Here is a 12106-nt window from a genome sequence, read left to right as displayed (position 1 = left end):
CTGCATGCAAAGAGGCAGGCCCAGGAATGGAATTTGCTTTTAGAAGCTGCTCAGAGTGACAACAGGAAAAATGCTCTATCTATCTACAGACCTGGCACCTGCATAGCGCGGTCTCCCTGCACATCATGGCAGATTGTCCTGAAAGCTGCAAATCTCCCCTACTGTCTAACCCCTGCGACTTCATTTATTTCATGTGTCCCAGGACACTGCGGGGCTGCCTATGCAAGTTTACAGCCTAAAGTGACGGGGCGGGGGACGACAGTGTCTTGGAAAGTGTAGTCCAAGGGTATGATTCAGGGATAAACAGGAACCCCACGAAAGCATTCGTTTGTTCAAGCCCAGGAAGACACAGGTGGGTGAATTACCTGTTGACAAGTAGTTGGGCTGGATCACAGGGTGGTCTTGGGGATTGGCACTTCTCAGTTTGAGCCAGCCCACACTCGTGCCCCGCATGGGTCCCACGTGTACCTAGAAGAACACAGAGGAAGCAGTGACGGTCCCTCCGTAGACATCCACAGTGACCTCTGTCAACCCTGGTTTACCTGCAGGGTGGGCCTCTGCTTCCAGAATCAGTGGGGAACAGATGCATGTTAGCCTTTGCCCACATGGTACCCACCTCCACGAGTGATTACAGATCACCTCAGTGAATCACTCTTTCATCCTGGCCTCATACTCAAAGCTTTCAGAGGTGGTGATCCCACTGCCAAGTCAGCCCCTCTGTTTGTCCCATTTCTGGTGCTCGGTACCTAGCCTGCATGGAACAGTCATACCATTGGCATGCACCACACAGACTGACACGCTGGGCAGCTGGAAGGCAGGGGACAGGCCTCTGTGTCCCCCACTCTGCAGCTGTATGGCACCAGGGAGAATGCTGCCTTGGAAAATGGGAGCATCTTCCTTCCTGGTGGGAAGGAGACATCCTGGGAAGCTGAGGCTCCTCCACCTGCTCACCTGGTAAGCCTCCTGCTGGGTGGGGACCCGCCCGTGGTCAATCACTTGGGATGGCAGGAAATGGAACTGGATGTCCGGGTGGGGGACCCCAGGCTGGCTGCGGATGAACCCACCTGTTTCCAGATGGGCAGTGGCTCCCTCCCCTGAGAAACAGAAGAGGATGAGGCAGAAGAGCCAGTCAGGGCGTGGCAGGTGGGCCGGCTGCTCCTGGTTTCCCTCCTTTCTCCTGGCCACTCCTCTTCCTTTTCCTGGACTCCACTCTAGTGCCTGGACCCAAGTCCTGTCCACATCTGTTCACCCCCGACAGGGGGCTCACCCAGCACCACACCATAAAATGTCAGCTATTTGCCAAAAGCATGGCATCAGCTCTGCTCTCTACCTGGGCCAATTCTGCCACTGCCCATGCCACCTGCCTTACCGGCTCTTCCCACCACCTAGCACAGTACACAGCACATACTAGGTGTGTGAGAAATACAGACTGAGTGGATGAGTAGGATTTTAAACTACCGTTTCCTGGCCCAGGCGCAGCTAGAAATCAAATGGAAATGGTTGAAAGATGAATGCTGATTCTGCAGTCTAGCCCCAAAGTCTCCTCTCTCCACCTTTTCTCCTGGCTCCTTGGACCTCGCCTGCTGTCCAGCACAAGGCCATCCCTGCCCATCTGTAAGGAAGAGCAGCCCCTGAGCCCCGAGGAGTCTCACCTCCAGCAGGCCCTGGGCCAAGCTCCTTGGCATGGGCTATTGTTTCTGGTCCTCGCTTCAACCTGTCAGGTTGAAACTGTTCATCCCCATTTTGAAGATGGAAAAACTGAGGCTCAGGGCTAAGGTAAATGGCATAGTTCAGCATCAAACCCAGTGGCCAGAACCCTTGTTCAGCTCCTCAGGAAGGAGGTCTCAATGCTTATAGACAATCTCCTCCCAGGTTACTGATGAGTGTGCTCACCTGTGAATTTCCAGAGCCACTCCAGACCAATGCAGACCTTCCGCAGGGGCTTCTGTGCTGAATGGAGGGTGATAGGGCGGGTGCATGCCTGCTGAATGTAGATCTCCAGGTGGTCTTGCAGGTTCTGGCCAACCCCTGATATGGGAAGGAGTGGTTTAGAAAGTGGCTACCAAGGGGGCTCAGCTGCTTCTCAATATCCCCCTGGTTTTGAAAAATGCTTTCCTATTCACTTATCTTCTGGACCAGCTCCTGCTCAGTTGGTTCCCTGGTCTCGGCTTAAAGGCTGCCTCCCAGAGACACTATGCTCGCACTCCTGGCCAAGTCTGGCCTGCCTCGGATGCTGCCAAGGCCGCCTGTCCTTGTCACTCACTCCCAGGGCAGCCTCTGGGTGCTCCTTGTCAGCCCTGCTCAGCAGCCCCCTCTGTGAGGGCAGGGCCTACGCCTTCAGCAGGCACTGCTTGGTGAGCGGTCACTGGATGGTGATGGCCAGTGGGGCAGACAGCAGCCCCACCCTCACCCCAGCGTGGGGAAGGAGGAAGCAGCCCTGTCGTGCTACACAGTCCTTGCATGATTTCAGCCAAGCCTATTGGGAGACTGGGCAGGTCAACGTCATGAAGCAGCACTTCCCTGGGCCCCTCATGATGAAGCCTAAACGCACAAAGGCCCAGCCCTCCCGGAGTGGGGTTATCAAGGAGGGCAAGAGACAGAGCCTGACCCTCAAGAGCATCAGAGACAGTTTATAAAATAAAGTTTACGTCTTAACACGAAGAGCAGGCTCTGGAGCACGGAGCTGACCTCATTCATGCTCAGGGCAGCCAGCGAGTCCTGTGGATGGAAGGACGAGGCCTGGCCCCCTCTCGCCATAGAGCTGCTCTGGTGACACGCCCATGCCCGAGCCAGTGGGGCTTCACGGGCAGATACTCCCTGCTGCAGGGTGCCCTTCTCCAAGTGAAATAGGGCGGCTGGGGGAGGGAGAAGGAAAACAATGCAAGACTCGGGGCCCAGGGCTGACAGGGTCCAGTGAGGCCTGGGAAACCTTCGGGCTCACAGGGACGATGTGACAGTTCCAAGGATCACTGACTGCCACCACCTCCCCACTCCATGCTAATAAGATACATACACTAAGCCTTTGAGCAGAGACAGCCTCTGGGGAGCAGTAAAGAAGGGGGCTCACCAGGTAGGTGGCACACCACAGGGATGCCCAGTTTCTTGAGGTCATCAGCATTCCCGATGCCGGAGAGCATGAGCAGCTGTGGAGAGTTGATGGCACCTCCACTCAGAATCACCTCCTTGCTGGCATAAGCCTGGAAGAGGTCCAGCCAGGTCACTCCCTAAAAAGCCAGCTGTTCTCCTGACTCACAGACCAGCGCCCTGCTCTAGCCAGCACCATGAGAACATGGCCTTGGGATGTGGAATCCATGTGGCACACCCAGGACAGGCCCCAGAGCCAAGGAGAGGAAATTCGCTGAGTCACTACTTGAAAGCAACCAGCAGGTGCAACTACAGCTAGACAGTAGTGATGGCCTTAGAAACAGGAGGGGAGGGCTTACATGAGATAAATGAAAGCAGGCATTCAAGTGGGTGGTTTAGAGAGAGCAAGCAGTGAACCAGATCTACACGTGAAGCTGCAAAACAATCAGACTCCCTGCCAACAACACAGAAACAGAGTACAATCACATTTATGGGTTTTAAAACCTCTAGTGTAAACCTATAGCTTTCTGTGAGGTCAGTGCCTTGAAATGGTGTGGACGGTACTGGGGGACAGCTCTGAATTAGGCATGGCACACAGGGGCACTGACACCACAGGCCCTTTCTAGGTGGCAGGACTGGGGGCTTCCTCACCTCCACCAGCTACTCGCCCCTCCCCCTGCCATCACAGGGATGAGCACGTGGGGCTGGGGGGTGAGGGCGTGACTCCTGCCCACTCTGAGCTGGACCACCAGGGTCACTGCCCACCTCCTTCTGCCAGGACCCCAGCTGCAGTCCACTCACCCTGTGGCTCTGGCCATTCTTGACGTACTCCACGCCCACTGCACGGGTGCCCTCAAATAGCACCCTGCTCACAAGCGTCTCGGCCTCGGCCTTGAGGTTGGTACGGCTCAGTGCGGGGTGCAGGTAGGCACAGGCCGCGCTCCACCGTTTGCCTGCAGGATGGAGTGAGGTGGTCAGGCATGGCTCCGCTTTCCCCTGACACCTGGGCAAGAGGAAGGAGCTGGAGAAAGAGTGGATATGCCCAGCTCTGACTGCAAGTCCCGCCTTCAAAGTAAAGCTGAGACGGAAAGACCCTGCCCTACTGAGTCCACATCTGCCTGGGGTCCCCTGGATGCAGGTGGAAAAGTACCCTTCACCCTCAAACAGGAGGACACTGAGACCAGGAGCACAGCCAGAGGGGTGAGAGCCTTCGAGAGGCAGGCAGGAGCCCTGGGTCAGCCCTGGCTTGCCTCTGTCCTGCTGTGAGCAAGGCCCTTCACCACTCTGTGCCTCAGTTTCCCCATCTTCAAGTCCCTAGAGGACTTAGGCTCTCTGTCCAGAGAGCTGATTCTCTGCTATCCACACCAACAGGGGCCAGAGGGGTAGAGAACGCCCAGGGTCACCATCCTGGGTCACTCTCAGGGCTCTGGGTTGTACTCTTGGGGGGTATACTAAGCCAGATCTCTTCCCGGTCGTGCCAGCCTCAGTCTGCCCATGCCTCCTGACCATGCTGGAACCAGGAGCCCCGAGCCACGGGCCAACATGGGTGGGGGCTGGGATAGGGGGTAGTGCTTTTTAAAAAAGAGAAGGGAGACCACTACCTTCATGGATGGTCATGTCCATCCAGCCGAAGCCCTCCTGCTGGAAGCCGTTCATGTCCTCAGTGAGCGGGTAGCCGGCTTGCTGCGTGGCCTCCAGGAATGCGCGGTGCAGCGGGTGGTTGGTCTTGCCCCGGGACACCCGCAGCGGGCCATCGGCGCCCCGGTAAAGGCTGGCGCCCAGCTCGTGGCCCTGCGCCTTGCGGAAGTAGGGCAGGCAGTGCGCATAGTCCCAGCCGCGGGCGCCCTGGCGCTGCCAGCGCTCGTAGTCCTCGGCGTGCCCACGGACGTAGACCATGGCGTTGAGGGATGAGGAGCCGCCCCAGACGCGGCCGCGTGGCCAGTACAGCACGCGGCCGTCCAGGCCCCGCTGCACCTCTGTGTGGTAGCACCAGTTGTACCTGTCGTCGCACAGGTTGGCCACCAGGGCCGCGGGCATGTGGATCTTCCAGGAGAGCCGCTTGCTCCCCGCGCGCACGTCCTTGGGCCCGGCCTCCAGCAGCAGCACGCGCTCGGTGGGGTCCTCTGTGAGCCTCCCGGCCAGAACGCAGCCCGCCGAACCCGCGCCCACCACCACGTAGCTGTACTCGTCCCGGCTCTCAGAGCCCGCGCTGGCCAGGGCCCGGGTACCCAGGGGTTGCTGCTGCCCCAGGGCTCCCCGTGCCAGGGTTCCAGGCCGGCCCAGGCCTCGTAGGAGACACCACATGCTTCTATCTAGTCGAAGTCCTCTGATCCACGGAGGGGAATGAGATGACTCACTTCTCCCTAAAACAGGAAGAGGGGCTTTAAAAATCTTAACTCCGCATATCTAGGGTATGTTCACCAACGGCCTGCCGCGGCAGGGTGCAGCAGGCCCAGCCCGATGTGGCTGCTCAAAGGAACTAGGAGGAGGAAGTGAGGGACACACAGGAATTTCAGAACTTTTTTGTATGTGCCAGGATGGACAGGCACAGGGCAGGGGGTGGGCAGCAGAAAGGCCCCTCCCCCAACTGAGAGGTAAAATGCTTCCCTGTGCCCTGTGTATGAACCTGTAGACTAGGCTGGAGTCCGCCTGCTGGAAGGCAGGGGGGCGAAGGGCTTTCCAAGGGAGAAAGAAAACAGAGTACTTGTACTCATCCCTTCAAGACAGCGGGCTCAGCCCCTACCATGTGCTAGGCACTGTTCCCTGCCCCACCCAGTTCCTGTAGCAATACACAGAAAGACATCTGCGCTCAAAACGGATGGTTTAGGGCCCGGGAAAAGGACAAGACTTAAATAACTGAAGGAAGATCAGCATGAGAGGCACGAGACTGTAGAGCTCAAAGCCTTTGACCCGAGGGGCCATGGGGTGCACTAGAGGGATTTGAAGCAGGTTCAGGATCAGAGCTACACTCGTCAAAGATCGCTCTGTAGAATGCTAACGTTTTAACAGAAAAATGGCAATAGCTTTGAAAGGGCCCTTTCCTAACAATGTTCAAATCAATCCCAGCATAGTGCACAGAGGTAGAAAAAAAAACAGGATATGTCATGAAAACCTCCACTGAAAAGAACACCTGAGAACGCCCCACCCATGAGGCTCAGACCAACAAAGCCTGCCTCAAGACTGAGGCTGAAAGAAAAGGAAACCCTGATAAATCTCACCACCCCTTCCACAAGCCCTGCACCAAGTAACAGCAGCCTACCACTGGAGTGCAGAGGCTCTTTCTCCTCCTCCTCCCCACTGTTGCACAGGCATAGGAGACAGAGGTGGCGGGGCCTCCTGAGTGGTATGTCTGAGGCTGCTGGAACACTGAGAAGAACTCTTCAGAGCTCCAGGCCCCACACCACTCCCCACCAGACTGACAACACTCCACACTAACAACCCAACAGAATGAAAGACAGGTCCTTTGCTAGGTATACTGTTTACCTCAGTCTCCACCATCCCACTACACACAAGGTCTAGCATTCAATAAAAAACTAGGATACATACCAAACAGCAAGGCAAATAAATGACTCCTTATCAAGAGATAAAGTAGTCAACAGAAACAGACCAAGGAGTAATGCACCCAGATGTTAGAACCCATCGAACAAGGACTTTAACCAAGGTGAACATTATAAAAGATATAGTTGAAAAGGTGGACAACATATTGAACAGATAGGAAATTTCAGCCAAACATTGAAAACTATAGAAAAAAACATAAATGCGAGAAAAAAATACAATGTTAGAGAAGAACAATTTTTAATTGGATATAGCACAGAAAAGAATCTGGAAATATAAAGAGGGGAAGAGAGAAAAAACAACGAACAACTCTGGGACAATATCAAACTAAATTACGGATAACTGGAGTCTGAGAGGGAAATAGTGGGGAAGGAGGGAAAGGGGGAAAGAACAGACAGAGAACAAGGGAGGAGAAATATTTGAAGAGATAATTGCTGAGACTTTCCCAAAAGTAGTGCAAGACAAAACACCATGGATTCAAGAAGCTTAGAGCATCCCAAGCAGGATTAGTACAAAGAAAAATACATCTAAGTACATCATAGTTAAGCTGCTGAAACTTCAAAATAAAGAGAAAATCATCACCATAGCCAGACAAAAAACATACGCAGAGGAATAAATATAACAATGACAGCAAAATTCTCAGAAAACATGCAATCTAGAAGATAATGGAGTGACAACTTTAAATACTGAAAGAAAAAAATACCTCTAGTCCTAGTTTACTGAAATTGAAAAATTATACCCAGGGAATACATCTTTAAAAATAAAGTAGATGATAATTTAGTGAAATGGACTAATTCCTCGAAAGACACAAGCTGCCAAAACTCACACAAGAAGAAAGACACTCCAAATAAGCCAATATCTATTAAAGAAATTGAATCAATAATTGATAACCTTCCAAAACAGCACCAAGCTTGACTAAGCTCACTGGTGATTTCTACCAACCATTTAAAGAAGAAATTATACCAGTACTCTACAGTCTCTTCTAGAAGACAGAAACAGAGGATTACTTCCTGACTCATTCTGTGAGGCCAGCATCACCCTAATAACAAAACCAGACAAAGACATTACAATAAAAAAAAAAAAAAACTACAGACCAGTATCTTTCATGAACATACATAAAAACACTCAACAAAAATACTAGAAAATTGAATCAAAGTATATATAGAAAGAATTATACACCACAACCAAGTGGGCTTTATCTCAAGTATGCAAGACTGGTTCGACATTCAAAAATAATCAACAGGCTGAAAAAGAAAACTCACATGATCACATTAACAGATGCAGAAAAAGCATTTGACAAAATTTAACATCCATTAATGATAGAAACTCTCAGTAAACCAAGAGTAGAAGGAAACTTCCTCAACCTGGTAAAGAATATCTACAAAAACCCTACAACTAACATCATACCTGATGGTAAAAAATTCAAAGCTTTCTCACTAACCAGGAACGAGGCAAGGATGTCCCTTTGAACCACTCCTTTTTAGTACTGTACTGGAAGTCTTATCTAATGCAGTAAGACAAGAAAAGGAAAAGGTACAGATTGGGAAGGAAGAAATGAAACTGTCTTTGTTTGCTAATGACATGATTGTCCATGTAGAAAATCTAAAAGAATCAACAAAAATTCCTGGAACTAATAAGCAATTATAGCAAGGTTTCAGGATACAAGGTTAATATATAAAAAGCCAATTGCTTTCCTACATACCAGCAACAAACAAGTGGAATTTGAAATTAAAAACACAGTACCATTTAAATTAGCACCCCAGGCTGGGTGCAGTGGCCCATATAACCCCAACACTTTGGGAGGCTAAGGTCAGAGGATCATTTGAGGCCAGGAGTTTGAGACCAGCCTGGGCAACATAGCAAGACCCCATCTGGTATGGTTTGGATTTGTGTTTCCGCCCAAATCTCTTATCGAACTGTAATCACCAATGTTGGAGGAGGTGACTGGATCATAGGGCAGACTTCCCTCTTGCTGTTCTCATGATAGTGAATTATCACAAGATCTGGTTGTTTACAAGTGTGTGGCACCTCCCCTCCTCCTCTCTCTCTTCCTACTGCTCTAGCCATGTAAGACATGCCTGCTTCCCCTTCACCTTCTGCCATGATTGTAAGTTTCCTGAGGCCTCCCCCAGCCATGTTTCCTGTAAAGCCTGTGGAACCATGAGCCAATTAAACCTCTTTTCTTATAAATTACCTAGTCTCAGGTAGTTCTTTATAGCAATGAGAGAACAGACTAAATATACCATCTCTAAAAAAATAAATAACTAATAAAAAATGAAGTAACTGGGTGTGGTGGTGCATACCTGCAGTCCCAGCTTGAGGCTGCAGAGAGCTATGATTCAGCCACTGCTCTCCAGCCTGGACTACTGTACCTCAACCTAAGTGACGGCAAGACCCTATCCCTAAATAAATAAATAAGCATCACAGAGAAATACTTAGGTATAAATCTAACAAAATGTGTACAAGATCTATATGAGGAAAACTATGAAACCCTGATGAAATTTAACAACTAAATAAATGGAGAGATATTTCATGTTTGCAAATTGGAAGGCTCAATATTGTCAAGATGTCAGTTCTTCTCAACTTCATCTACAAATTCAGTGCAGTCCCAGTCAAAACTACAGCAAGTTATTTTGTAGATATTAACAGACTGGTTCAAAGTATATATGGAGAGGCAAAAGACCCAGAATGGCCAACACAATACTGAAAGTGAAGAGCAAAATTGGAGGGCTGACACTACCCAACTTCAAGATTTACTATAAAGCTACAGTAATCAAAACAGTGTCATATTGGTGAATAGATCAATGGAACAGAACAGAGAGCCCGGAAATAGACCCATATAAATGTAGCCAACTGATCTTTGACAAATCAGCAAAGGCAGCACAATACAGCAAGAAAGTCTTTTCAACAAAGGGAGCTGGAATGACTAGACATACACACACACACACACACACACACACACACACACACACACACACAGTAAATACAGACAAAGACCTTATACCCTGCACAAAAATTAACTCAAAATAGATCACAGACCTAAATGTAAAATATAAAACTATAAAACTCCTAGAAGATAACACAGGAGAAAGAACATCTAGATGACCTTGGGCTTGACGATGACTTTATATATTACAACACCAAAGGCACAGTCCATCAAAGAAATAATTGATAAGCTGGACTTCAATCAAATGTGAGTTTTCTACTTTGCTAAAGACACTATCAAGAGAATTAATAGACAAGTCACAGACTAGGAGTAAATCTTTGCAAAAGATATATCTTATAAAGGACTACTATGTAAATACACAAATAAATATATTCTTAAAACTCAATAACAGATAACCTGATTAAAGAACGGCCCAGGCCGGGAGCGGTGGCTCACGCTTGTAATCCCAGCACTTTGGGAGGCCGAGGCGGGCGGATCACGAGGTCAGGAGATCGAGACCACAGTGAAATCCCGTCTCTACTAAAAATACAAAAAAAAAATTAGCCGGGCGTAGTGGCAGGCGCCTGTAGTCCCAGCTACTCGGAGAGGCTGAGGCAGGAGAATGACGTGAACCCGGGAGGCGGAGCTTGCAGTGAGCCGAGATTGCGCCACTGCACTCCAGCCTGGGCGACAGAGCGAGACTCCGTCTCAAAAAAAAAGAACGGCCCAAAGACCTTAACAGACACCTCACTAAAGAAGATAGACAGATGGCAAAGATGCATACGGGAAGATCCTCCACATCATATGTCATCAGGAAAATGCAAATTAAAACAACAGTGAGACACTACTACACACATATTAAAATGGCCAAAATCCAGACACTGACAACATCAAATGCTAACAAGGATGTGAAGCAATAGGAACTTTTATTCATGGCTGGTGGGAATGCTAAATGGTACAGCCACTTTGGAAGACAGTTTGGTGATTTCTTGTAAAAATCAACACACTCTTACCATGTGATCCAGCAACTGTGCTCCTTGGTATTTACCCAAAGGAACCGAAAACTATGTCCAAACAAAAACCAGGAAATAAATATTTACGGCAGTTTTATTCATAACTGCCCAAAGCTGGAAGCAACCAAGATATCCTTCAGTAGGTGAATGGATAAATAAACTGTGGTACATCCTGACAATGGAATATCATTTAGTGCTAAAAAGAAATGAGCCAGGAAGCCATGAAAAAACAAGGAGGAAACTTAAATGCATATTACTAAGTGAAAGAAGCCAATCAGAAAAGGCTACAAACCGTATGAGTTCAACGATATTACATCCTGAAAAAGGCAAAACTATGGAGACAGTAAAACGATCAGTGGTTACCAGGAGTTGGGAGAGGGATAAACAGGCAGACCACAGAGGATTTTTAGGGCAGGAAACTACTCTGTTTTCTGTACAGTGGTGGATACAGGTCATTTTTGTCCAAACCTATAGAATGTGCAATACCAAGAATGAACCCTAATGTAAACTATGGGCTTTAGGTGATAATGATGTGCCAATATAGGTTTCTCATTTGTAATAAATGTACCACTTTAGTGGGAGGATGTTGTTAATGGGAGGATTATGCATGTGTAGGGGCAAAGGTTATGCGGGAAATCTCTTCACCCTCCTCTCAATTTTGCTGTGAGCCTGAAACTGCCTTTTTAGAAAGTATTTTAAAACTATAATAGAGCCTGACTCCATTTTTGATGTTTGACTACTGACAGCTTTCAAGCTCCATCCCTCCCTCTTCCCCTCTTGCCCCACACCTGGGCCAGTGAATAAAAAAGCCCTGGCCTTCCTGCCCGGAGTATCAACAGGGAGGTTCAAGTCATGCAAATCCAATTCACGTGTGGGATTCTCACCTTGACTCCACTCCCTAACTATAATAAAAACCAGGAACACTCGCCCCTTCCTTCACAGACAAGCCTGGGTGCTTGCCCTGCTCGCCCTATAAAGCTCCATTATGTGAGCAATAAACCTTATGGTAGCCACTTGGTGTGTGTGTGATGTCATTAGTCTCAACATTCAAACCAACTTTGGGTGGTGGGGGGTTGACTCCACCCTCCAAGGGCAACCACAAGACAAAACAGTACCACTTACAAGAGCACCAGGAAACATGACATACTTAGTAATAAACTTAAAATATATGCAGGACCTATATACTGAAAACTACAAAACATTGACAGAAGTTAAAGATGACCTAAATAAATACCACGAATAGGAAGACGCAATTATTATTACGATGTCAGTTTTCCCCAAATTGATTTATAGATTTGATGCAATGCCAATCTCAGGAGGCTTTTTTTTTTTTTGGTGGAAATTGAAATGCTGATTTCAAAATGTCTATGGAAATACAAAGGACATAGAAAAAGTTATAGTTCAGTTGGTCATACAAAGAAACCCCAGACAGCAGTGAAAATGAAGGAAACATGGCACCTCACATCAACATGGATGAATCCTAAAAATATATTCAGCACACAAAAAGAATATTATAGGAGGCTGTGGC

At 48.7% G+C, this 12106-nt stretch overlaps 1 protein-coding gene across 2 annotated transcripts in view; it reads right to left on the bottom strand.

Annotated features, from left to right (window-relative positions):
• Positions 1 to 12106, bottom strand: part of CHDH (choline dehydrogenase) — a 33656-nt gene that overhangs the window by 5486 nt on the left and 16064 nt on the right. For both annotated transcript variants that reach the window (XM_030811607.1, XM_030811608.1), the window contains exons 3-8: positions 4686 to 5447; positions 3886 to 4037; positions 3068 to 3197; positions 1894 to 2028; positions 952 to 1094; positions 366 to 468 (exon numbers count right to left, since the gene is read on the bottom strand). In XM_030811607.1, coding sequence (XP_030667467.1) covers positions 366 to 468; positions 952 to 1094; positions 1894 to 2028; positions 3068 to 3197; positions 3886 to 4037; positions 4686 to 5388 — 1366 coding nt within the window. In that variant the 5' untranslated portion in view covers positions 5389 to 5447. The remainder of the gene's footprint in view (positions 1 to 365; positions 469 to 951; positions 1095 to 1893; positions 2029 to 3067; positions 3198 to 3885; positions 4038 to 4685; positions 5448 to 12106) is intronic.

Source organism: Nomascus leucogenys, chromosome 4 (assembly GCF_006542625.1).
Source record: "Nomascus leucogenys isolate Asia chromosome 4, Asia_NLE_v1, whole genome shotgun sequence".
NCBI lineage: Eukaryota > Metazoa > Chordata > Mammalia > Primates > Hylobatidae > Nomascus > Nomascus leucogenys.
The sequence above is the reverse complement of the archived record's forward strand: the minus strand, read 5'-3'. Positions and strand labels throughout refer to the sequence as shown.